The sequence below is a fragment of the Myotis daubentonii genome, chromosome 4, assembly GCF_963259705.1.
Source record: "Myotis daubentonii chromosome 4, mMyoDau2.1, whole genome shotgun sequence".
Lineage (NCBI taxonomy): Eukaryota > Metazoa > Chordata > Mammalia > Chiroptera > Vespertilionidae > Myotis > Myotis daubentonii.
Genome location: NC_081843.1, coordinates 4,769,243 through 4,796,922, shown reverse-complemented (window position 1 = coordinate 4,796,922; position 27,680 = coordinate 4,769,243). Strand labels below are relative to the sequence as shown.

Here is a 27,680-nt window from a genome sequence, read left to right as displayed (position 1 = left end):
TGTCCCCAACTACCTTGCCATCTCCTCATACTTTTAACCTGCCTACTTTTCAGGTCTTCAACCTGGGATCACCCTGCTACCTGCCTCCTCGATTTCTCCTTTAGGCTAGTGCATACTATTGAAGAAAAACTGTGAACCAGACCTTGTCTGTACTGTGAATTTGTGGTCACTCATCTCAAGGAGACATTTACACTGCTGCTAATTGCCATTCTGTGTGTCTCTAGCTATTCATCTGTCCCAAATTACTTTCTTTAAACTCTCCTCCCTTCTCTTAATCTCACACACGCTTACCCTCCTACCTCCCAGGGATTACTTCCTCATCTCCTGACATCCTCTTCTTCCAAAATCAGCCTTTGAGTCCAAGGTTAAAATGTCCACTTGTATTCTGGATCCTGCTTGCTCTTGCTTTTTCATATAGGGTCCATTTAGAGTTTCCTACCTCCAATGTCTGGTCCAATCTTTCTTTCCTGTCCAACTTCATCTCTTATTGTAAACCCTACTAAAACTACAACTCATCTTCCTGCAAGCCCAAGCCCCACATGCCTATACAAACCTTGCATTTCTTTCTTCTCATTAATTCCTTGGTAATATAAATGATCATTTACTTCCAACATTCTGGGGAAAACTGATTATTACCAATGATGTCCTAGTTTGGTAAAACGATAAGACCTCTCTGTGGTAACTAAAGGGATGTTAATCCAGGGTAGATCAAAATGTATTCATTGTTCTTTCCTGGTCTCCAAATGTACCAGTTTCTCTTCTTTTTCTTCCTGTTTTCTTGGCCATTTTCCCGAGTCATTTGGTGGTTTGAAACCACCTTAAAGCACGGAGCACCTTAAAGTATTGAGCATAAGGAGCTTTAGTTTTCTCTCATGGTTTTTCCACACAAAACCCTGATTTCAACACAATCGGTATACTGAGGACTCCCAAATACACACATTGCCCTTCCCTGTGTCACCTGAGCTCTCAATTTAGATGTCCCAGAGACAACTCAAAGCCACTTCTCCCAACAGACCCAGAACGCCACCGAAGTGCTTCTGTCCTCTTTCCTGGAAGCACCGGTGTACGTGTTTCAGTCTCCTCCACAGCAGAGATGCTTTAATGATGTTACAGAGCTCTCGTAAGTCATGGCATTCAAACACTCCACATTCTAACTTAAAAGCTTGTGAGAGTTGATGAGTTTGCAACTTACATCTCCAGCAGCTGCAGCCTGCGAGATAGTATAAATCCCAAAGAGTCCAGAATCCGAGTAACTGGCATTAAAAGCAGAAACCTGAAATAAAATGAAACTCGACTGTACATCATTCTAACAGGTAGAACAGTGCACAACTTCCTTAAGGTTGTCTAAACAAAAACTTGTACCTTCACAATATAAGTAAATAGACCAGCATTTCATTTAACCAGTCTGTCAAGGACCAATGCATTACCTCTTTCAAAATGATAATTAAAAAAAAAAAATATATATGTATATATATATATTTTATTGATTTCAGAGAGGAAGGGAGAGGGAGATAAAAGTATCAATGATGAGAATCATTGATTGGCTGGCTCCTGCACGCCCCACAATGGGGATTTGAACCCGCAACCCGCCATATGCCCTGACCAGGAATCGAACCATGACCTCCTGGTTCATAGGTCGATGCTCAACCACTGACCCATGCTGGCCGGGGAAGAAGAATAATGGTTTTAACTTTCCTGTTTTAAAGCTTTCTAAAACAGGTTGATTACTCTCATTTTTACTGAGTATTTTCTAACCTATTTTGACTATGATTCAAGATTAGCACAAACATGAATTTGTGAACATCATTATTATAGACACAGTGGCTGAGTGGTATGGATTGTGGGTTTTGGCACTAGACAAATGTGACTTCTTCCCTCTGTTGTTGCTGACTTCTTTCACCAATTCGCTTCAGAGACTAAAGTCAAAGGGTTAGGGAAAACTTTCTGCTTGGTGGCTGTTATTCATGTGTCCAAGGCAGCAAAAAGTGTGGCCTTGGACAACAGCGTTCCTGCTGTCTGAACAGTGTAAGCTCCTTGAGGTGACTTGATTGCCTAACACAGGGTTTACCAGTGTTCCTGTGGGCCATTTGCCTAAAGGTCACCTGAGCTGTTATGAAGAACACAGACTTCTAGGTTCCTGCCACAGATTACTCACTCAGACCCCTGTAGGCACAGTCTAGGGCCCACATTTTTAACGAATGTTCCAGGTGATTCTCACGTACTTTATAGTGAGACCCACTGGTGCAGCCCCTATAAAGCTCAGAGAGAACATAAGAAAAACTGCGCTCAACCACTCGAATTATAATTCTGAGACTATCCTACTCACATGTCAAGTTTCTGGCCAAATGTGCAAGTAGGAATTTCTATTAAATTGTCATTGGCCCTAGCCAGTTTTTCTCAATGGTTAGAGTGTTGGCCCTCTGATTGAGGGTCCTGGGTTCGATTCTGGTCAAGGGCATGTACCTTAGTTGCAGGCTCAATCCCCGACCCTGGTTGGGGCAAGTACAGGAGGAAACTATTGGATGTGTCTCTCTCACATAGATGTTTCTCTCCCTCCTTCCATTCTCTAAAAATCAATGGAAAAAATATCCTCAGGTGAGGATTAACAAAAATAAATAAATAAATAAATAATCATTGGACTAGGATTAAACTCCAGCCACCCCAAAGCATCATTAACATACAATGGTGAAGAAAGAACAGAGTAGCCCTAGCTGGTTTGGCTCAGTGGAGAGAGCGTTGGCCTGCGGACTGAAAGGTCCTGGGGTTCGATTCTGGTCAAGGGCACATGCCCAGGCTGCAGGCTTAATCCCCAGCAGGGGGCATGTAGGAGACAGCAGATCAATGATTCGCTCTCATCATTAATGTTTCTATCCCTGTCCCTTTCTCTCTCTCTAAAAACCAATTAAAATATAAAAAAATAACAACAGAGTAGAACATGAACCAGGAGAAAGAAAATCTGGAGGAAAATTTAAAAAGCAGCAGCTGAATTTAATTTAGAAATAAATTAACATAATGGTTTTCAAACTGTGCTCCGGGGAACTCTAAGGCTCTGTACAGAAGATTCCAAGGGTTTCATTGTCAAGTAACTTTCAAATCTTCTTTAAGAGAAAAATACTTTTGTGTAGGCATTGTAGTTGGGAAACCATATTGGATAAAAAAGCTCTTCTGGCCCAGCCGGTGTGGCTCAGTGGTTGAGCACTCAAGTCACAGGTTCAATTCCCGGTCAGTGGTCAGGGCACATGCTGGGGATTGCATGCTTGATCCCCAAAAGGGGGCGTGTAGGAGGCAGCCGATTGATGTTTCTCTCTGATTGATGTTTCTATCTTTCCCTCTTTTTTCCTCTGTCAAATCATTAACAAAAAATTTTTTTTAAAAAAGGCCTCTCTAATAAAAGTTTGAAAACTAGCACTCAAGTATTAAACATAGAAGCAAAGCCCTGGCTGGTGTGGTTCAGTGGTTAAGAGTGTGGGCCTGTGCTCATAAGGGTCTCGGGTCTGATTCCTGGTCAAGGGCATCTACCAGGGTTGTGGGTTCAAATCCCCTCCCCTGTGGGAGGCAACAAATTGATGTGTCTCTCTCCCATTCATGTTTCTTTCTCCCTCCCTCCCTACCATTTTCTTTAAAACAAATAAACAAAAATAAAAGAGTAAAAGGAGAAGACTGATTCTAATTTTCACAGTTAAATGTCAAATGGCCAAACACTTACTGAGGCATAAACCTAGGCCAAACACTGAGGCATAAACCTACCTGTGCCATGTACTGCTGCTGCAATTATGAATACTTAATCCTACAATTTAGTACGTGTTACTTTTTTGGGGGTTAATATTCATGCTAGGATATTTCTCCATTGATATTTTGAGTAGAAGGGAGGAGGAAACAGAGAGAAACATTGATGTGAGAGAGAGACATCCATTGGTTGCCTCTCACACGTGCCCCGACTAGGGCCGGGGATAGGGCTTGAAACCAACGTACCTGCTCTAGACCAGAATCGAACCCATGAACCTTCAGTCCGAGGGCCAACGCTCTATCAACCGAGCCAAACCAGCCAGGGCATGTGTTACTTTTTAGTAAAAGGTGAAAGATTTATACAATCTGAAGAGAAACCAGAGTATATGTATTACGTTTTAAAGGCTTATCTCTGAATGTCACGTAAGGTATAGTACCCAGGGCAAACAACGGGCATTCATTGAGTAATACTCTGTTGACATTTTAAGTTCTCTTGATTTGAACATTATTATTTTGAAAGCTTTAGCACTTTCCTCACTGTCACAAAAAGGTGTCTCCTAAAGTAGCATGGAGCCCTGGACGGTGATGCCAATGGTTAGAAGGATCTCAGATTCAATTTCCGGTCAAGGGCACGTGCCTGGGCTGTAGGTTTGATCCCTAGTCCCAACAGATGGATGTCTCACTCACATTGCTGTTTCTCTCTCTCCCTCTCCCCCTCCTTTCCATTTTCTCTAAAAATCAATGGAAAAAATATCCTCAGGTGAGGATTAACGAACAAAAAAAGTAGCATGGACTTTTTGCTAAGATTAAATGTCATTATTTTTAACTTAACCTCAAGCTGGAGGAGTTTTTGGGTGTGTATCTTGTATACTTGATTGGAAAACATAAAGACCAGTGAAATTCAGGAAGTAGCATAGAATGGAAGGGGACAGAAGAAAATTTAGAAAAGAAGAAAAGACTAATTAGAATTTAGAGAATGTTTAACATTTAAAGCTTTATTCTAAAGGGAACTGAAGTGTGAATTCCAGACTTTTAAAGTATTTTTCTTTCTAGTATATTAGAATAATTGAAAAGATAGTAACTTTTGGTTTTTTAAAAAATATTTTTATTGATTTCAGAGAGGAGGGGAGAGGGAGAAAGAGACAGAAACACCAATGAGAGAGAATCATTGATCAGCTTTCCCCCCTTGCATATCCTCCACTGGGGATTGAGCCTGCAACCTTGGCATGTGCCCCGGGAACAGAACTGTTCATAGGTCGATGCGCAACCACTCAGCCATGTAGGATGGGCTGAAAATACAGTAAGTATTTGACAGACGCACTGAAGTACTAAAATCAAGCCTGGCTGTCCCTTCAACTTTACAAAGATTTTTTTGTGTTTGTCTTAAAATTTAAGAGATTAAATTTAAGTACAGACTATCAGGACTACATTAAACACTGAGCCTTTGAAAACAAAGGAGAGAGCGCAACTGGGCAGACTTACGTCAAATGGCTGGTGCATCCCCTTGGCAACAGCTTGGTACAGAGAGCTGGTGGCGTTGCTGCCTCGCTTGACGTGTGGTCCAGCGCCGAGGACGTGTTGGAGAACACTAAATGCATTTGCTTCTGCACTTCCTATGGCAGCACTCTCTGCTACAAAGGCAGCATGAACAAGACTGTCTCCATTCTGCTCTCGAATTTCACCTGGGCCGTGTCAGGAGAGGGTGAAAAAGAAAGTGGCTTGGTCACCACTGGTTTTATTCTTCAGTATTCTGTGCCCAACATTATGAACCCACTAAGATGAAGCTTTTCTGAGGCCCACTGCTCTTTCCCTGCCATTCTGCCCTTCCCCCAACACACAAAAATCATGTTTAATAGACAATACCCAAGCCATTTAATTCTTTCCTTCCACATTAGGACTGTGTGGTAGTAAATAATCAGGCCTATTCCACTCTGACATAATACTGGGGGTGGAGGGATTCCTTCCGAAATATAGACCCTAACCGAACAAACACTCACCTCCACGGTATCTGGCTTTAGCACCTGATAAACCAAGCCCACCCCTCATGTTCAGAAACCGTTCAGCAACTTGCTTCAGAACAGGATGACTCACACCTATTTCACCAGAAAAAAACACAAGCTAGAACCAGAATTTCTAAAACACAATTGTAAAACATCTACTATTTTAAAAATGATTACACAATTCAAATATTACAGAAATAAACAGTAAACAAGAGTCCCCTCCCCCAAAATGCCATTCTCTCAGATACCCATTTACAGTTTACTACATATTAATCTAGAATTTTTTCTAGGCATATATTAATATCAGCTTCATTTTCTTCATTTACAAAATGTTTATTATATTGATATTTAACTTGTCTTTTGTAATTTACAACTAAGTGAGTTGTCTACATCAAACCTTTCATGGTTATAAAGAATTCTATTATATGAATCATTTACTTAATCAACCTCTTCTTTTTTTTTTTTTTAAATATATTTTATTGATTTTTCACTGAGAGGGAGATAGAGAGAGTTAGAAACATCGATGAGAGAGAAACATTGATCAGCTGCCTCTTGCACATCCCCCATCGGGGATGTGCCCACAACCCAGGTACATGCCCTTGACCGGAATCGAACCCGGGACCTCTCAGTACGCAGGCTGACGCTCTATCCACTGAGCCAAACCGGTTTCGGCAATCAACCCCTTCTTTATGGACATTCACGTTTCCAATAGTTGGCTATTAGTACAATATTCACTGTGTATCAAAGGACACTTTTGAGAGAGTAAAAAGACAACCCACAGAATGGGAAAAAATTTGCAAATAATGTATCTGGTAAGGAATTAGTATCCACAATATACAAATAAGTTTTACAACTCAAAAATAAAAAAACATACAGCCCACCCAGTGTGCCGCAGTGGTTGAGTGTTGACCCATGAACCAAGAGGTCACTGGTTAGCCCATCCAGCATGGCTCAGTGGTTGAGCATTGACCTATGAACTAGGAGGTCACAGTTTCATTACTAGTTAGGGCACATGCCTGGGTTGCGGGCTCAATACCCAGTGTGGGGTGTAGAGGAGGCAGTCGATCAATGATTCTCTCTCATCATTGATGTTTCTATCTCTCTATCCCTCTCCCTCTAAAAATCAATAAAAACATATTTAAAAAACAAACACGCAACTCAACAATAAAAACAAAACAAAATCCCTAATACAAAAATGGACAAAGGACTTGAATAGACATTTCTTCAAAGAAGATATACAAATGCCCAATAAACACAAAATAAGATGCTCGATGTCATTAGTCATCAGTGAACTACAAATCAAAACTACAATGAGATTTCACATCCACTTGGATGGCCATAATCAAAAGGCAGAATATAACAAGTGCTGGTGAGAATATGGAGAAATTGGAACCCTTGTGCACTGTTGGTGGGAATGTAAAATAGCTCAATTGCTTTGGGAAACAGTCTGGTAGTTCTTCAAACGGTTACACAGTTACCATGTCCTGGCAATTTTTCTCCTAGGCATACTAGTATACCCAAAAGAATTAAAAACAAGGTGTTCTAGCCCGGCTGGTGTGGCTCAATGGTTGAGCGTCAACCTATGAAACAGGAGGTTGTGGTTCAATTCCCAGTCAGGGCACATGCCCAGGGTGCAGTCTCGGTCCCCAGTAGGAGGCATGCAGGAGGCAGCTGATCAATGGTTCTCTTTCATCACTATTTCTCTCTCTCCCTCTCTTTTCCTCTCTGAAATCAACAAAAATATATTGAAAAAAATAAAAACAAAGTATTCTCATCTAGCAAAAACCTTATACATAAATGTTTATATTCACAATAGCCAAAAGGTAGAAGCAACACATATATCCAACTGATGAATTGATAAATAAAACATGGTGATGTAATATTTTTCAGCCAGAAAAGGGAACACTGGTACATGCTATAATATGAATGAACTTAAACACTACGCTAAGTGAAAGAAGCCAGTTACAAAAGGCTATGTAAAATATGATTCCATTTATGTGAAGAGTCCAGAACAGTTAACTCTGTATCGACAGAAAGATTAGTAGTTGCCAGAGAGGCAAGGAGGAGGTGGAATGAAGAGTCACTGCTAATGAGTAAGGGGTTTCTCTTCAGGAATGATGAAAATAATCTGAAATAACAGTGTTATCAGTTGCACAACTCTGACTATAATTTAAAATATGGGTGAATTTTATGGCATGTGAATTATACCTCAATTAAGCTATAATTTACAAAACAAATGAACCAAAAAACAATATTGCAAATAATCTCATGCAACTATTTTGTAAACTTGATCAAGTGTTACTGCAGGTTAAATTCTTAAAAGTAAAACTGCTAGGTCTAAAAACATAAACATTTAGAATTTTAATATACTAAAATAGGCCTCCAAAAATGTTCTATCATTTTATACTCACACCAACAACTTTTGAGAGTGCCTACTATTTCCCTATTCTGGGTAATATTGGACAGGGTCAACCTTTTAATTTTTGCCAATCTCACAGATAAAAATTTTCTTAATTATTAGTGAGGCTGACCATCTTTTACAATGACAAATGACCCCCACCCCACACACACTTTCCCCACGAGTTGTTTGTTCATGCCCTTTGTCTATTTTTCTATTAAACTGTACTTCCTAAAAAAAGAAAAAAAGAAAAAAAAAAACCTGTATAAAGTTCTCTGCCTAGAGAAACTTGCCCTTTGTCAAAAGTTTTGTAAACACTGTAATGAATTTAAAACTAGTAGTTTATAAAGTTAAATGCTGGATTCTGCTTTCCAAAGAAAACACACTAGCAATTAAAATCTCATTATATACTGCCTGTGAGACATAAACAGGACCGAGCTGTCAAATTTTGTTCAATCCTGTGTTCACCTAATTACAGTTTAAAAGATTACTCTTTAAAGAAGCAAACTGACATGTAGACAATTCCCAACTTACCAAGTCCAACCAAAGCCATTCTTGCACTTGTAAAATGATTCTGAACATAGTGATGTAACTGAGGAAGTTAAAAACACTTATTAGATTATATTGGTATAAATATATACAAAGCTGTAAAAACTTAAAACTGCAGTTCAGCAGGAAAATGCTCACTTCAAAGCTGTATGACAAATGATAAGGGACCACCTGGATTTTCTTTAAAACAGGAGTGGGGAACTGGAGTCCAGCCCATGGGCCGGATGAGGCCTTCAAAATAATCTGGTCTGGCCCTGCCAAGGCATTAGGGTGAGTTAATTAAATGTTTGACCAAACATAGCAGGCTAATTTTTAAGGTGACAATTTTGTAGGGCCTGCAAATGAATATAATATATCCAAATGGCCGTTGGCAGAAAAAAAGGTTCCCCACCCCTGGCTTAAAACACTAGAACTTAATGTGTTGATGGTTACATAACTGTGACTATAATGAAAATTACTGAATTGTAGGCTTTAAGTAGGTGAACTGTAGGGTATGTGAATTACACCTCAATAAAGATGTTGCTGGGGGGAAAAAAAGACTAAAAAAGAGAATAAAAAATTAGAGCACACCCTGGTTTGAACTTGAAAAAAATGGGACCTGGTTTATGATTTTTAAGATAATGTGATTTAATCAGCATATGAGGTTTCTTTTGTCTTTATGCAGGTAGTACTAAACCACTACTAAGATTCTACAGAGGGTTAACAGAATTACCCTACTGTACCTCTTTCACCTATCTTGTCATGAGGTTACTGTCTATACCAGGGTTTCCAACCTGGATGATGAAATAATTATCTGGGGGACTTAAAAAACAAAAACACTATCACTGTTTCCCCACCCCCACCCATTCCCAGGCTCATACACAAACTGATATACAGTAGAACTCAATGTGGAATCCTAAAATCTTTATTTAAAACTACCCTCCCCACCCCCACAACTTGGTGACCTGAGAATCAGTGAGATTTGAGAATCACTGGTTTACAGTATAATTTTAGACCTAATATACAAAAGTCAGACTTATTCATGTATTCTCAACAGGAGCACTATGGCTCAAGGGAATGAAAATTGCTTCTTAAGGGTGAGAAAATAATCTTATTCCTTTTATATACAGAGTACAAATAAAGATACAGAACATAAACAGATAGTGTATCTGTGGTATTAAAAATTTATTGTGGGGGTACAGAAGAAATTGCCTACCCAGGTTCCTTGGCAATGGGTTATAATATTGAGAATCACTAGGCTAGGGTAGTGAGACTGAATTTTTAATCAAGTTATCAAATTTTTCTGCTCTAAAATGAATGGTGTTTATAAATACAGAGTTGCCTTGGATATCCATATTCTTTTTTTTTTTTTTCCTATTGAGGTTTTTCTATTGAATGCTGCCATGCTCAAAGTATTCAAGCACTAATTTCTTTAGGATTTCCTTTAAGGGACACATTTTAAAAATGCTAATGATTTGAGATATCTTGGCTAACATTTTGGGATTTATCTATGAGATACACACTTCACTATTTTTTAAAAAATGGGACCCTTTGGTATATCCTGTTCATAAAGTGCCTTTTGTTCAACTGACAATACACTATGGAATTTTCACATATCTAATCTAATAAAAGAGAAACATGCAAATTGACTGCACCTCTGCTATGCCCCAAGCCACACCCACCAACCAATCAGAGCGACTATATGCAAATTAACCCAACCAAGATGGCGGCCGGCAGCCACAGAGCTGGAGCAAGCAGGCAGCTTGGCTGCCCCGGCATTGGAGGAAGCCAAGCTTCCCGCCTGCCCTGGCCGGCTGTGGCCTCGCTCAAGGCAACAAAGTTCCAATTATAGAAGATAAATAAATCCCAGATACCTGCTTCCAGCCAGCCTCCACTGGGAGCTTGGGTGGCTGGGGGCCATGGCCAGCCTGCAAACAGCCAATAGCCACTCACCCAGGCTGGCCAGGCACCCCAGCAGGGCCCTCCATCCTGAAGGGGGTGTGGCCAGTCTAAAACTGGCCCTAAGCCCCTCACCCAGGCTGGCGAGGCACCCCAGTGAGGACCCCCACCCTGAAGGGGCTGTGGCCAGCCTGCAAACAGCCATCAGACCCTCACCCAGGCTGGCCAGGCACCCCAGCGGGGACCCCCACCCTGAAGGAGGTGTGACCAGCCTGCAAACAGCCATCAGCCCCTCACCCAGACTGGCCAGGCACTCCATTGGGGACCCCCACCCTGAAGGTGGTGTGGGCAGACTGAAAATGGCCCTCAGCCCCTCACCCAGGTTGGCCAGGCACCCCAGCAGGACCCCCACCCTGATCTGGGACATCCTTCAGGGCAAACCAGCTGGCTCCCACCCGTGCACCAGGCCTCTATCCTATATAATAAAAGGGTAATATGCAAATTGACCCTAACAGCAGAGCGACTGAGAATGATTGGTTACTATGACACACACTGACCACCAGGGGGCAGACGCTCAAAGCAGGAACTGCCCCCTGGTGGTCAGTGTGCTCCCACAGGCAGAGCTCTGCTCAGCCACAAGCCAGGCTGATGGCTGCCAGTACAGCGGTGGTGGTGGGAGCCTCTCCCACCTCCTCAGCAGTGCTAAGGATGTCCGACTGCAGCTTAGGCCTGCTCCCCGCTGGCAAGTGGACATTCCCCCGAGGGCTCCCGGGCTGCCAGAGGGAGGTCTGACTGCCAGCTTAGGCCCAATCCCCCTGTGGGAGCAGACCTAAGCCAGCAGGTGGACATTCCCCGAGGGGTCCCAGGCCAGGCTGAGGGACGTCCCCCCCACCCCCCAAGTGCACAAATTTTTGTGCACCAAGCCTCTAATCAATTAATAATATGAATGACTGAATAATACTCTATTCTACAGATATTTAGTTAAATGACTATTTCCCCAATGATACACACAGAAAAAGGTCTAGAAGACAATAAACCTACATATTCACATTGACTGCCTTTAGGTATATGAGACATTTTCCTTCATTTTGCTTGTCATTGTTTTCTGAATTTTCTGTAATGAAAAAGTCCCTCTTATAATAAAAACTTTTTAAAGTTAAAATATACAAAAATTGTTCTGATACAATTTTAGTTAAAAAGCTTATTGGGGGGAGGGGAAAGCAAGTGTATTTCTTAAAAAACAATTAGCAAACAGCCTGGCCTGTGTTGCAGGAGGCACCCTATCAATGTTTCTCTCATCAATGTTTCTCTCTATATATCCCTCTCCTTTCCTCTCTCTCTAAAATCAATAAAAACATATTTTTTAAAAAGTTAGCAAATAAACCCAACATGGCAGATGAATGTTCAGTTTAATGCGAAAAGCCCATTTTATTTTTACTTACTTATTTTTAAAAAAATATTTTTATTGATTTCAGAGAAGGGAGAGGGAGAGAGAAATAAAATATCAACGATAAGAATCATTGTCGGTTGCCTCCTGCACACCCCACACTGGGGATTGAGCCCACAACTCAGTCATATGCCTTAACAGGGAATCAAACCATGACCTCCTGGTTCATAGGTCGATGCTCAACCTGAGCCATGATGGCTGGGCAAAGAAATAACATTTTACAACATAATGTGTTCCACATTACCTCATCTGGTGTTACTTTTCCAATCCTATAATCAGGACAATACAAGGAATTAGCCAAGGCATTTCGATAAGCTGCAGCATGCAGATTTTCAATGATATCTGAAAAATAAGTAAAGAAGCAGTTATGGATATATAATTTTAAAAAAGACAACATTTAGAATTTATAAAGCAACTAGACTATACAGCTATGGTCATCTTACGACAACATTTTATTTATGTTATTTTGTTAATCCTCACCTGAGAATATTTTCTCCATTGATTTTTAGAGAGAGTGGAAGGGAGGATGGGAAGAGGAGGGGGAGGGAGAGAGAAACATCAATGTGAGAGACACATGGATTGGTTGCCTTCCACACATGCCCTGACTAGGCTGGGGATCAAACCTGCACCCCAGGTACATGCCCTTGACCAGGAATCAAACCCGTGACCCTTTGTTGAGTGGGCCGATGTTCTAACCACTGAGAAACACTGGCCAGGACATCTTATGGCAACTTTTAAAATTTTGCCAGTTGAAACTGCTGAGAAAAGTAAGAGATTATACATATGACCGTTTTTACACACTAGAATCCACATAAATACTTTTCTATCTACCTGGTGTTATCTGGAAAGTATAAAGGAAGTCTGACTTGCCCTAAGACCTTGTACAAATCATTTAACCTAAATTTTATTTACTTCTAGGTTCCCTCTAGATAATGAGGGAGCTGTCAGGGTAAGAGGCTCTAGAAGAGTGTGACGCTTAGGTCCTATCACTAGCTTTCAGGGATCAAATGCTACCACCAAATTGTACTCCTCCCCAGTGCCCTGGTACTGTCCCGGCTTCCTGCTTGAGCCTTTGCTTGAGCTATGTCCCTTTCATTTACTTACTGTTGGGCAATCTTCCTATGCCAGGTCCTGTGCAAGTGCTGGCAATACAGAGACGAGTCTATCCTCAAAATGTTGAGAGAGCCCTAGCTGGTTTGGCTCAGTGGATAGAGTGTCAGCCTGCGGACTGAAGGGCCTCAGGTTCGATTCCAATCAAGGGCACATACCCAGGTTGTGGGCTTGATCCCCAGTAGGGGTGTGCAGGAGGCAGCTGATCAATGATTCTCTCTCATCATTGATGTTCCTATTTTCTATTTCTCTCTCCCTCTTCCTTCCTCTCTGAAATCAATAAAAGAAAAGAAAACCAAAACATTGAAAGGAAAAAAAACTGTGAGACCAAGTATTATGGGTATGATGTCAATAGTACATCAAAAGTGCAGAGGGACATGGGAAGGCAGTGGGAACTAGATAGGAGTTAACAGAAGTAAACTCTGGGATGAATGAGTAGGTGTTTGCCAGGTGAGTGATTTGGGAATGGCATTTCAAGCAGCAGAAAGAGACGACGGCATAAAATATGAGACAATTTGATTCAAAGGGGGAACTGCAGCTAGAAGGGGCAGGGGAGAGCAAGAAACAAGGGAGGCCGAGGGCCAGGCCACGTACGTTAGCACATATGCTACGTTAAAGAGTCTGGGCTTTCTCACAGACAATTAGAAGCCGTGAAAGGATTTTCACTGGATGTTCATGTCACAGGGATCACTGTACTGTCACAGCAATGGGAAGATGGGCTGAGGATGTAAACCTGCAGGCAGAAGTCTGCCAGTAGACAGTAACTGCTCAGACAGAAAGGATGAGGACTGGAGCCTCACTGCTACCAGCGGGGAAGAAGCCACTCTGTACACACAAGTCATCTTTTGTAAATTTTACCATTCTATCTCTAAAGTATCTCCCCACAATATATACACACTTCGAATAATTAATTCCAATGGGTTATATCTGAAAAGAAAGAAACATCAATTGAGCTATTAGCTGTTAAGTGTGTATACATTTTTTTGGGACACCCTGTATTTCTTTGGTAGAAGTCGGGCGTAACAAAGATCATACTCCTTTGTGACACAAAGTATCACCATGCAATAACATCAGCTAACATGAACCAAGCACTCATTATATTGCCAACAGTTGACAGGAGATGAGGGTCTGCATGCTGCCTTTCTGTTTGTCTCTGTGTATTAGGTAGATCTGCTATGACTCCCCAACTTGTTATGATGGCTTTATGATGTAGGTGCTTTGTGGGACTCAGTGGCTCCATCTTCTAGATCACCTGAGCTAGGTGCTCCAGGAATGTCTCTTGTGGGTTTTGTGCGCCTTCCTATTGTAATTGAGTATTACATGCTGTGGGCCTGTTCATGGGTGGAGTTAACCCTCAGGTTGGCTGACTATAAGGATAAACCTCGATCACAGTGTATGAGTCACTGTGCAGGGGCGGCGCCCTGCCCCCCCCCCCCCCCCCTCCGAGTTGGAGTTGTTCCCAGTAGGGTCTGGTGCCTGTTGGAATCCCCCTTTGCATGTGCTGTTCATGTGGCTAGTTGGGTTGAGCTCTGGTGTGGTCTAAAGTCCAACACTGGTTGTGTTGGTTTCCCAGAACCACTTGGGCAGGTTTCTGGTGCAGGCTGATGTCAGATGCTGCGAGTAACTGGCCTTGGGCTACCTGTTTGGAGCTACCACACTATTCACTGTTTGTGGCTGCTTCTTTTGCGCTTGGATGTGTGTGGGAGGGACCAAGCTGTGTACAAGCCTCGGCTTCCTCTGGGGGCAGATCAATGAAAGGTCTAAGACACCCTGAGGTCCGTCTACTCCGTCACCCTCTGAGGCCATCTGGTCTTCCTCCAGGGCCTTCTGAAGAAAGGCTGTAGGGTGGGCCCAGGCTACCTGCACCCACACACACTTCCACAGGGTGTGAGCTCGGTAGGGCAGGGTGACAGGAGTTGAGAGCACCAATCGAGTGGGTCTCCTGCGACAGGCCTGCATGCTGAGCGAAGCCCATGCCACACGGAGCCTATTTAGACCTGAGTGGTCTACCTGCACATCTGCTTCTGCCAAAAGTTGTGTGACTTCCAAGTGGTGGTGCTTATTTACAAATGTATTTTTCCAGTCGTACTTGTCAAGATTATATAATCAAACATTACACACATACAAAATATGAATACAAAAAAGTCACTTTTAAAAAATTAAGTAGCCTGCTTTGGAAAGACCCAATAAAGGTGGGTTGGCTAAACAGTAACAGCCACACATAACAATAAACAACATCAGCAGCACCAATAAACTGCTGCTGGGTTTGGTGGAAGCAAAACAAACAAATGGACAAAACATGGGGTAGAGGGACAGGAAAATGCCTGTTTCCATAATCAATATATATCATCAAAGATGAAAAATAATTAACAATATAAATGTTTAGAAACAAAAGAACAAACAATATATTTTAAAAACTGGACAAATTTGAGAGAACCAAGATGGCGGCATAGGTTAACGCCGGAGTTTGCTGCTTTGAACAACTACTTCAAAAGTGAAACCAAAAAACGGAAGGGACACCACCCAGAACCACAGGAACGCTGGCTGAGTGGAAGTCCTACAACTAGGAGGAAAGAGAAACGCACACGGACACTCAGAGGAGGCGCAGTGCTGAAGTCAAATTCTGAGGTGCGGAGTGCGCGGAGCGGGCTGGCGGTGGAGGGCGAGGTTGTTGTTTTCAATCGGGAGGGAGTCGCAGACTCTGAGCACCAGATCCGGGTGAGTCTTTGGGGACCCAGACTCAAATGGGAGAAGCGGGACTGTCTGGCTTCGGTCAGAGCGAGTGCAGCTTTCTCTCCGAGCTTTGCAGCGGGTGCTGGGACTCAGAGAGGCAGAGCCCCTGGGGACAGGACTGAGAGCCGCCATAACTGCTCTCTCCGGCCCACCCTGTTGATCCTGTGCGACCCGCCCTGCCCAAGCCCTGCACAGAGGCATTTGCCGGATAGCCTCAGGCAAAGGCTAGATTAGCACCTCCCTAGAGGACAGAAGTTCTCTCACTGCTGACACAGCTGATTCTCATAGCCACTTGGCCTGGAGGTCAAACCCTCCCTGGAATTAGCTACAACAATCAAGATTTATCTATAAGACTGCGAACAAAGACCACTAGGGGGTGCACCAAGGAAGCATAACAAAATGCGGAGACAAAGAAACAGGACAAAATTGTCAATGGAAGAAATAGAGTTCAGAACCACACTTTTAAGGTCTCTCAAGAACTGTTTAGAAGCTGCCGATAAACTTAATGAGATCTACACGAAAACTAATAAGACCCTCGATCTTATATTGGGGAACCAACTAGAAATTAAGCACACACGGACTGAAATAACGAATATTATACAGACGCCTGACAGCAGACCAGAGGAGCGCAAGAATCAAGTCAATGATTTGAAATGCGAGGAAGCAAAAAACATCCAACCGGAAAAGCAAATTGAAAAAAGAATCCAAAAATGCGAGGATAGTGTAAGGAGCCTCTGGGACAGCTTCAAGCGTACCAACATCCGAATTATAGGGGTGCCAGAAGATGAGAGAGAGCAAGATATTGAAAACCTATTTGAAGAAATAATGACAGAAAACTTCCCCCACCTGGTGAAAGAAATGGACTTACAGGTCCATGAAGCGCGGAGAACCCCAAACAAAAGGAATCCAAAGAGGACCACACCAAGACACATCATAATTAAAATGCCAAGAGCAAAAGATAAAGAATCTTAAAAACAGCAAGAGAAAGAAACTCAGTTACCTACAAGGGAGTACCCATACGACTGTCAGCTGATTTCTCAACAGAAACTTTGCAGGCCAGAAGGGAGTGGCAAGAAATATTCAAAGTGATGAGTACCAAGAACCTACAACCAAGATTACTTTATCCAGCAAAGCTATCATTCAGAATTGAAGGTCAGATAAAGAGCTTCACAGATAAGGAAAAGCTAAAGGAGTTCATCACCACCAAACCAGGATTATATGAAATGCTGAAAGGTATCCTTTAAGAAGAGGAAGAGGAAGAAAAAGGTAAAGATACAAATTATGAACAACAAATATGCATCTATCAACAAGTGAATCTAAGAATCAAGTGAATAAATAATCTGATGAACAGAATGAACTGTTGATTATAATAGAATCAGGGACATAGAAAGGGAATGGACTGACTATTCTTGGGGGGGAAAGGGGTGTGGGAGATGTGGGAAGAGACTGGACAAAAATCGTGCACCTATGGATGAGGACAGTGGGTGGGGAGTGGGGGCGGAGGGTGGGGCGGGAACTGGGAGGAAGGGAGTTATGGGGGGGGAAAAAAAGGAACAAATGTAATAATCTGAACAATAAAGATTTAATTAAAAAAAAAAAACTGGACAAATTTATGAAAAAGGCATGTTCAAACCCAAGCAGAATAAAACTTCAGCGACATTGTTTTTCCTCCGATAAACTCATCTTCTCAAAAAACCAGTATCTTAGAAACAACTGATGTAATCTGAAAATGCACTTACGAGCCTGTGGATTCTGAAGAGCCACAGCTTTGTCAATCCTCAGCTGAGACTGAAGGGCAGCCACCTCCCAACGACGAAATTCAGGTGCTGTGGTGACATTGAGCAGGAACTCCATTAGAATTTCGCTACAGAAGACATCAAGATACAAGTTAGGAGTCAAAAATTTAAAACCAACATCCATTCTATGTAACTAACACTCTCAAATTAAACTTTAACCTTGTGGCAAGTACACTGTTTTAAGCACTTGGCAAATCATAACCCAAAACCAAATTCAGAGATAATGCTACATTTAGAACTGAGCAGCTTAGTATTTCTTTAAAAGTAGATGTCCTAGCCCTGGCCAGGTACCTCAGTTGGTTTTGGCGGTATTCCAATACGCCAAGGTCATAGGTTTGGCAGAAACCTGAATCAAGCAATGAATGCATAAATAAGTAGAACAAGAAATTGATGCTTTTCTCTCTCTGAAATCAATAACTTTTTTTAAAAAGCAGATGTCCTAATACATGCAGGTGCTTACATGTCATCCCGCAGGCATTCCACAGTGTAGGCCATGTTTTCTCTTGTTGAAGTCACACTGCATTAGAAATAACGACAATGAATTATTGGAATCAAAAGTTTTCCCTTATACCTTTGTTAAACCAACCAGTTCCTTGGAAAAAAAACACCACAGAACTATTTTGAAGTATAAAAAAGTATAAATAATACACATATTCATCAACTAAAATTTTAAAAATATTTAAAAAGCACCCTGACTGGTGTGGCTCAGTAGATAGAGCATCGGCCCATGCACTGAAGGGTCTCAGGTTCAATTCCCGGTCAAGGGCACATACCTGGGTTTTAGATTCAATCCTTGGCCCCGGGCATGTACTGGAGGCAACCAATTGATGGCTCTCCCCGCATGCCCCCCTCCATTCTCTCTAAAAATCAAAGGAAAAAACAAAACAATTCCCCTCCCAAAAAACTATGTTGTACATTTGAAACTAATATAATACTGTATGTCAACTATAATTGAAAAGTGAAAAAATATTAAAGATATTTTTTAATAAGAAAATAGCAAAAGAAAAAAGCAAATAATTTAATCTTAAAAAGGAAATCCTGACATATTATACATAGATGAATCTTGAAGACATTACGCTAAGTGAAATAAGTCAGTCATAAAGGGACAGATATTGTATGATTCCACTTATATTAGATGCCTAGGTAGTCAAAACACAGAGACTGAACACAGAAGGTGGCTGGCAGGAGCTGGGGAGGGTGAAAACATTCTGGAGATGCATGGTTCTGATGGCTGCTTCATGCCACTTACTGTAGAACCATATACTTAAAAGTGACACATTTTATGTTATTTTACCACAACTTAAGAAAAAGAAAAAAAAAAGACAAGTGAAGTTGCAGATCTCTGTATCCTTCCCAGGCTAATTCCCTTACTCTCTCCCACTCTAGAGACAAACATATTCATAAGCATTATACATTATTATTTTGCTTTTAAAAAAAATATAAATGCCTCATACTTTAAAAAAAAATCTTGGAATAAAATTTTCCATAAAATATTGTTTTTAGTCTCTGTTGATACGCACCTCTAGCTCATTCCTTAGCTGCGGTGTAGTAGTCCCATGATTTGAGTGTATCATACTTTACCCATTACCCTAAAAGTGGCCATTGAAATTGCTTCCAGGCTCTACAAAGACATCTTTGTGCATGTGGATTAAAAAATGCTAGGTTTTAGGGTATGCTCATTTTCAATAATACTAGGTATTTCTTGATTCTTTCCTAAGTAGTTATATCAATTTATACTCCCATCAGCCGTAAAAGATAATTTCCATCTCCCATAACACTCCAACACAACATATAAAAACTGTTGGGTGTGGCATGATAGCACACTATTGATTACAAGTAAAGATTGCTGTTTCTGGCTTCCTCTTCTGGTATTAGCCTGTTCCTATCCTTTGTTCGTCCATCTTCTCTTTGGTTGTTTTTTTCACCCTAACTTATAATTCTTTATTTTTCCAAACATTCCTCTCCATGTTATGTGTGTTGCAAATATCTATGCCCAGTTAATTAAATTTTTACTTTAAAGCATGAAGATGATTTACATTTTGATGTAGTCAAATTCATTAGTTTTTTCCTTCTTTAAGAAATCCTTAACCATCTTGATAACAGAGAAAAAGTGCCCATACAACAGAATGTTTTCTGGTGTTTTCACTATTTATTTACTATTACTTATTTTTAACAAACCTTAATTTACCACCAACTGCTTCAATTCCACGGGTTATCTTAAAAGATGACGCTCCTTTTGTAGTCTTAAAAGAGAAAGAACAATTGTTTTTAGTTTTTTAATGCTAAGTTTGCCAAACAGCACACTATATCATAACGTCCTATCTTACTGTCATTAGATTCAAAGGGAACTTTACCTTGAATGATGGATCCTTTTTAGTTTAAGAATTATAAAACAAAGTTCACCAAAAAGCACAAGTATAAATTTTTATATAAAGTACATTTAGGCAAAAATTCCATTATCAAATACAAGCTTACTGGATTCATCAGTCTTTTCTGAAAGAGATTTGCATATGGGAAAGAATAATTTTTTTAATTTTTGGTATTTTTTAAAAAATTGAATTAAAAAAACCACTTGTCTTTTATGCTCCAGCATGAACATTTAGATGGACACTAATTTAATACTTCTCTGTGGTAAATATCCTGTGGTTTTTCATGTTATATTAGGGGATTGTAGAGGGTTGAATAGTGTCCCCCCAAAATTCACGTCCACTGTGACTGTGACCGTATCTGAAAATAGTGTCTTTTGCAAATGTATTTGAAATGAGGTCACAGTAGATTAGAGTGGGCCCTAAATTTAATAGGAATGGAAGACTCAAGTAAGAGGGACATTTGGACACAGAGACAGAGGAAACACTGTGTGACAGGAGAAAATGGACAGATGCAGCTATAAGCCCAGGTACACCAAGGACTGCTGCCACCACCAGAAGGAAGAGGCGGGGCAGAGGGAACACGGTTCCACTGACACCCTGAGTGTGACTGCTAGCCTCTAGAAATCAGAGGATAATTTCTGTTGTCGAAGCCACTCAGTCTGAAGCAGATGTTATGGTAGCCCTCGCAAACTAAGACAGGCACATGCTTTTCTTTCCTGTAGACCAGGAGACCACGGTATTTCTAACCATAATGAGGCAGTAAAGATGCTTACCAGACTAGATGCAAGACGAAGCAAATGAGAGGTTCCCAAGTTGTTAGAGTCCTCGTACCTACTGCCAGCTTTAACGAACAAACCGATTCTTGATGCAGGAGCATAGTTTTCCAGAGACGCAATCACTAAACCATTTGGTAATTTAGTAAACTGTATTTAAAATAAAGTAGAAACAATCATATAAAGCAGAGATGTGATTACTGTCTTTATATTACCCAAGATATAAGGCATGTGTCGGTTCCGGGGAGCCACTCCGTGAGACTAACCTCAAGGTCCTGAGGATGTACAGGCTCTCCTGCAGGGGCAGTCGTGGCTTTCACTTTGGGAGCAACTTTCAGAGAATAAAATCTCTAAACATACAAAAAAGAAAGGTTACAGACATTTCTCAGAAAAACAGTATATCGTATCCTAGTGTGCCCAAGCAATAGAAGGTGTTCAGGGGTAAAAGAACTCCATGGGAAGATTTGGCTGATTAACTTATCATGGACTTATGAACCCACCATTTTAGCCACGCCTCTCTTAAAACTCTATTTATGTGTGAGTTGTAGAGCCTGAAGGAATGCCAAGTTCTACATACTCACTTTTACCATGTAAAGAATTACTGTATTTTCTTATACCTTTTAACTACCTTATTAATGCTTCAAGTGGCTCTTTCTAGCTTTAATGCATTTTAAAAAGCGTGGCACTGTCACAACCACACCTTTTTATAGATTTAGCATTACTGTTTCTCTTATCTGCCCAAAGAGTCTCATCTTTTTAGTCTATTTTCCAATTGAAATAACATCTCCTTAATCATTTTAGTCACTTTAAAAAAATCCAAGGCATACCAAGGAAAACTTCTACCAAGCCCCAAGGAGTTCCCACAGTATCTTTACTCTCTTGTGTGCTACACCGAGACTACACAATGAAGGGTTGTATCTTCTTTGACCAACACAAACTTCTATCATCCTGAGATTAACAACAGCTCACCCACAGCAGAATCTCAGTGTGTAACATGCAGCCACTGATAAGGTAAAGGGTCCTCTTAAATGCTGGCTAATGAATCTAAAGTGCAGAATTTTCTTGGATAAATGATATACAGGACGCAGAATTTACTTTATCATGCGTGAAGCTTACCAGGTTACTAGTGGATATCATGTCAAGAGTTAATAAAACACGGTATTGCCAAAATCAAACGATCAAATGTGAACGACAGAGGGCGCTTTGTAGTGCTTTCAGCAGCAGTGCACTAATTGGTTCCTAGTTTTCATTCGCGGCAAGACTTTGTAATGATAATTACGGATGAGCTTTGCTTTATCTTCAATTTTGTTTGCCGGTTGTGGTATAGTTAACCCTACTTGTGATGTTGGCTAATTACCCCGAAATTAAAATTTACGACATGTGGGCATAGAAGTTCAAATATGAGTAATCCATAGTTCTATTGCCAAGGAAGATTTAGGTACTTTTCCTTCAAATGTGCCCGAACAGTGACGCTTCGTGGGTTATGTGTTTATTTGTCCCTTTCAAAGAACTATCCTAGCAATTACTAGGTCATGTAAATAACAAAACTGGCATAAATTTGTTCTTATGTAAAATGTTATAATGAGAAACAATAATTACTTTCAAGTTTCCCGAAATTTGTTTACATCGGCACTCTCCAGTTGTTACTTTTGAGCTGTTTTTTTCCTGCTGGAAGGTGATGGATGACAGGGAGATTTGGGACCTTTTGCCTGACACCGGCGGGTCCAGGCCAGGGCGGAGAAGATAATCAGCCTGGATTGGTATAATCCGGGTGCATCTACTTCAACATCAAGCCCCGGAGAACCCCATTCCCCGGTCTTCCGACCCCCTCTAGCAGGTGAGGGGCTCCCGGCGTCTGGGGCTGGGCGTCTGCTGCGGCGGGGCCGCCTCCGCGCTCCACTCGCCCCACCCCGACCTCGGCTGACAGCGGCGCTGCTCGCGGGTTTACCACCAAACGCTTCCAGACACCGAACCGCTCCCGGGGCACATCGAGCCTCGCTGAGCTTCCCGAAGCGTCCCCGATGCCCCGACCACCATCGCTCCGCGGCGGCAGCACACGGACGCCGGGCCCCCAGTGACAGCTGTTTCACGGGGGGAGGCGCCCACCGCGGGTCCCCGGGCGCAAGTCGCCACGGAGACCCCGGGAGCCCGCGGCGCACTCCTGCACCCGCAGGACCCAACGCCAGGCCCGGTGACGACCCCTCGCGGGCCCGAGCTCACTCCTCCGTCACGTGCAACCCGCAGCCCGCCGCCCCGGGAAGCGGATGCGCCGCGGGCAGCCAGGCAGAGGCCGCGCCCGGGCCCGCCGCCGCCTGGCCCGGCCCCACGCCCCCGACGAGGTCGCCATGACCTTCGGAGGCTCTCAGCCCTCGCCCTCCCTCTGGTTCCCGGGCGTTGGTCTCTTCTACGCCGAGCACGGGCCCGACTCCCAGGGCCCTCCCGCCCCCACGCCCCGGCCGGCCGCCCCCTCGTCCCGCCAGGTTCAGCTGAAGGACAGAGCGAAGGCCGCCCGGGACCCCCAGGCCAGGCGGCTCCGGCCGCTCCCGCTCGCTGCCCAGCTGCCCCGGCCTCCCCAGACCCGCCGCCTGCTCACCGCGAAAGACCCGGCTCTGCTCAGCAGCTTCATGGCCCCAAATCCCCCTGACCCTCGGTCACCGACTGGAAGGCGAGCAAGATGGTGGCCGACGACGGGAGTTTCCCGGCGTGCTCCGCGCTGCGGCCGCGGCCCGTCTATCCCGACCGCGCTCTACTGCTCCCGGGCGGGGCTCCCGCGGCGGGGCTCCCGCGGCGGGGCTCCCGCGGCGGGGCGGGGCCGGGCGGGCGGGGCGGGGCGGGGCTCCCGCGGCGGGGCGGGGCCGGGCGGGCGGGGCGGGGCGGGGCTCCCGCGGCGGGGCGGGGCCGGGCCGGGCCGGGCGGGCGTGGCGTGGCGTGGTGACCGGCAGTCCACGCCGGTTCCCTTCCGCGCCGGCTCCTCGTCCGCACCGCCTCTGCGCCTCTCCGGCCGCGTCCCCGCAGCCCCGCCGCTGTGAATCCTCCCGCTCGGGCTCGCCCGCCGCGGGGCCTCGCCTTCCCCGGCTCTGAGCCGCCGGCCGGCCTCAGGCTCGGGCGAGTCCTCGCCGGGCCGTGCGACCGGAGGGGCGGTCCGCTGGCCTGACAACGGGACGCAGCCCGACCACGAGGACGGCCGCCGGCATCGCTCTCCTTGGCCGGGGACGCGGAGCAGAGCTCAGTGTTTGTGGGAGGAAAGGAACCTGTTTGAATGGGGGGGCGGGGCGGTGTGAGACCTCCGGGGGGAGCCGCCGGCGCGTCCCGTGACCGGGGAGGAAGGTCACCCTCTCACCGGGCGGACCCGGCGGCGGGGCTTCCTGTCCGCGCCTGGTCGGGGAGCGGGGGCTCCGCCGCGGCGGCGTCCTCCGAGCTCGTTAGCCAAGCTGCCCGCAGCCCCGCAGTCGCGCCCACAGCCCCGGGGCTTCCTGCGCTCGAGCTCGGGGCGCTGGTGGCCTCCGGCGGCGGCGGCGCCCGAGCCGACACCTGCCCCTGGGCGTCGGGCGGAACCCGGGTCTACAGCCCGCCCGGCACCGGCACGGTGCACTGACACGAGTGGCGGTTCCACGTGAATAGCCACATAATGTGTGTGATATTTCGGGTGGTATGGCAAGACGCTTCCTCTTTAAATACATTCATAAAAGAACAAAGTTGGTTTAAAAATTAAGTAAATTGACTTAATTTTGATACGGCGATATGGCAAAAACCAGACAGGCTTTCACCAAAGAGTGAACTGTGGGAACATTGCTGCGATTCAGTCACCCTCCTGCTTAAACATGTTTCAGCGATTCCCCATGTTTTTCAGGACAAGGTTCCAGTTAAGATGGATGGCAAACATCTCTCTCCAGTCCTTACAAACCCGCTTTATTGCTGAAAGTGTTATAGGTGCCCCCCCCCCCCCCCCCCATCGCCTGCGTCCACCGGTTCGCACAGATGCATCACCTTCTCTGGCTACTCCCACCCACCCCCTCGGGCCTCCCTCTGCGATGCCACAGTCTGGTTTTAATTTGCATCTCTGATGGTTAGAGACACAGCATTTTTACATGCCTCTTGATCCTTTGTATGTCCTCTTTGGAGAAATGTCTATTCAGGTCTTCTGCCCATTTTTTAAAAAAGTGGGTTCTTTGTCTTCCTTTTGTTGAATTGTATTGGTACTTTATATATTTTGGACATTAACTCCTTATCAGGTTTCTCATTGGCAATATGTTCTCCATGCAGTGGGTTCCATTTTCGTTTTGATGCTGATTTCTTTTGCAGAAGCTTGTTATTTCTGTGTAGTCCCATTTATTTTTCCCTTTGTTTCCCTTGTCAGTGTATATCTGATATTTTGCTGCCTGTGATTTCTTCTAGGATTTTTATGGTTTCACAACTTACACTTAAGTTTTTTTAAAAAATCCATTTTGAGGACAGAACTTGGCTGGAGATCCTGGCTAGAGATCCTGGCTAGGCTGCTGATCAACTGAACGCTGTCTCCGTGTCATTCCTTCTTCACTGACTCCGTCCACAACTCTGGGGACCCCTGGACCTGCTGGGGGTGGACCCCAACATCGCCATAAAAGGCAGTACAGCTTCTGCCTGCTTCTCTTGAGCTATGTGCTCCTGGAATGCAGCCATGATGAGGCGCTCCGGGATCCTGACCCAGCCCCCTCCTCCCGCCCCTAGAGGGAAGCGAAGTGGCGGTGGGCTGGGGCGAAGCAGGAAGACGCGAGTGGGGCCACGGCCGAGAACTGGGACCACCTGGGGGAGCATCTGGAGAAGTTCGTGGAGAACATCCGGCAGCTCGGCATCATCGCCAGCGACTTCCAGCCCGGCAGCCAGGCCGGGCTCAACCAGAAACTGAATTTGATCGTGACCGGCTTACAGGATATGGATAAGTGCAGACAGCATCTTCCAGACATGACTGTACCTTTAGAAGTTCTCCAATATATAGATCAAGGTCGAAACCCACAACTCTACACTAAAGAGTGCCTGGAAAGCGCTCTGACGAAGAATGAACAAGTTAAAGGGAAGATTGATACGATGAAGAAGTTTAAAAGCCTGTTAACTCAAGAGCTTTCTAAAGTCTTTCCAGAGACGTGGCTAAGTACCGAAGCATCCGAGGGGAGGACCATCCCCGTCGGAACTTCCTCTTCGAACACCCAGTCCTGTGTGAGTCACGGTAACCTTCAGGCAGCGTGTGACTGAGCGGCCTCAGAGACAGGAGGCCTGGAGGACTGTGTGGAGCTGTGCTGACAGCAGCCCCCTCTGTGCAGAGGGCTGGTGAGCACACATTTTTGAGCGCGATGCATTTGATCCTGTATGGCAGGATTATCTTGGAAATATTAAATAATGTAGTAAAGGGTTAAAAAAAAACCATTTTGAGTTTATTCTTGTGTATGGTGTAAGTTGGTCTAGTTTCATTTTTTGCATGTACCTGTCCAATTTTCTCAACACCATTTATTAAAGAGGCTGTCTTGACTCCATTGTATGCTCTTGCTTCCTTTGTCAAATATTAATTGAGCATAATGGCTTGGGACGATTTCTGGGCTCTCTGTTCTGTTCCATTGATCAATATGTCTGTTCTTGTGCCAGTACCAGGCAGTTTTGAGAACAGCGGATTTGTAATATAGCTTGATATCTGGTATTGTGATCCCTCCAAATTTGTTCTTTCTCAGGATTGCTGTGGCTATTAGGGGTCTTTTTTTTTTTATTGCAGATTAATTTTTGGAGAATTTGTTCCAAGTCTGTGAAATATGCTGTTGATATTTCAACAGGGATTGTATTGAATATATAAATAACTTTGGGTAGTATGGGCTTTTTAATGATATTGAGTCTACCAATCTATGAACACAATATGTTCTTTCATCTGTTTATGTCTTCCTCTATCTCTTTTTTCAATGTCCTGTAGTTTTCTGTGTACAGGTCTTTTACCTCCTTGGTTAAGTTTATTCCTAGGTATCTAAATTTTTTTGCTGCAATGGTAAATGGGATTTTTTTTTTTAGTTTCTCTTTCTGTGAGTTCATTATTGGTGTATAAGAAGGCCATAGATTTCTGGGTGTTAATTTTGTATCCTGCTACATTGCTGAATTCATTTATTTAAGTCTAGTAGTTTTTTGATGGAGTCTTTAGGGTTTTCTATGTACAGTATCATGTCATCTGCAAATAAGGACAGTTTTACTTCTTTTCCAATTTGGATGCCTTTTATTTCTTCTTGTCTGATCGCAACGGCTAGTACTTCTAGTACTATGTCGAACAGGAGTGGTGAGAGTGGGCATCCCTGTCTTGTTCCTGTTCTTAGGGGAAATGGTGTTAGTTTTTGTCCATTGATTATGATGTTGGCTGTGGGTTTGTCATATATGGCTTTTATTATGTTGAGCTATGATCCCCCTGTTCCCACTTTGCTGAGAGTTTTTATCAAGAAAGGGTGTTGGATTTTGTCAAATGCTTTTCCTGCATTGATTAATATGATTATGTGATTTTTAAAAATATATATATATTATTGATTTTTTTACAGAGAGGAAGGGAGAGAGATAGTCAGAAACATCGATGAGAGAGAAACATCGATCAGCTGCCTCCTGCACATCTCCCACTGGGGATATGCCCGCAAGCCAGGTACATGCCCTTGACCGGAATCGAACCTGGGACCTTTCAGTCCGCAGGCCGACGCTCTATCCACTGAGCCAAACCGGTTTCGGCTGATTATGTGATTTTTGTCTCTCAATTTGTTTATGTAATGGTATCATGTTTGTTGATTTGTGGATATTGTACCATCCTTGCATCCACACTTGGGCATGGTGTCTGATCTTTCTAATGTAATGCTGGATCCAATTTGCTAGAATTTTGTTGAGAATGTTAGCATCTATGTTTATCAGTGAT

The 27,680-nt window shown here is 43.7% G+C and overlaps 1 protein-coding gene and 1 pseudogene across 1 annotated transcript in view; one reads left to right on the top strand and one right to left on the bottom strand.

The window, feature by feature from the left end:
* Window positions 1-23,530, bottom strand: part of LOC132232642 (cytochrome b-c1 complex subunit 2, mitochondrial) — a 32,168-nt gene extending 8,638 nt beyond the window's left edge. Inside the window, exons 1-11 of the mRNA XM_059692047.1 lie at window positions 23,373-23,530; window positions 21,046-21,129; window positions 20,780-20,929; window positions 19,816-19,880; window positions 18,098-18,154; window positions 17,581-17,705; window positions 12,243-12,340; window positions 8,659-8,716; window positions 5,724-5,819; window positions 5,209-5,408; window positions 1,193-1,273 (exon numbers count right to left, since the gene is read on the bottom strand). Coding sequence (XP_059548030.1) covers window positions 1,193-1,273; window positions 5,209-5,408; window positions 5,724-5,819; window positions 8,659-8,716; window positions 12,243-12,340; window positions 17,581-17,705; window positions 18,098-18,154; window positions 19,816-19,880; window positions 20,780-20,929; window positions 21,046-21,129; window positions 23,373-23,405 — 1,047 coding nt within the window. The 5' untranslated portion in view covers window positions 23,406-23,530. The remainder of the gene's footprint in view (window positions 1-1,192; window positions 1,274-5,208; window positions 5,409-5,723; window positions 5,820-8,658; window positions 8,717-12,242; window positions 12,341-17,580; window positions 17,706-18,097; window positions 18,155-19,815; window positions 19,881-20,779; window positions 20,930-21,045; window positions 21,130-23,372) is intronic.
* Window positions 23,531-24,038: 508 nt separating this feature from the next.
* LOC132232544 (uncharacterized) lies at window positions 24,039-26,152 on the top strand (annotated as a pseudogene).
* The last annotated feature ends 1,528 nt before the right edge of the window (window positions 26,153-27,680 follow it).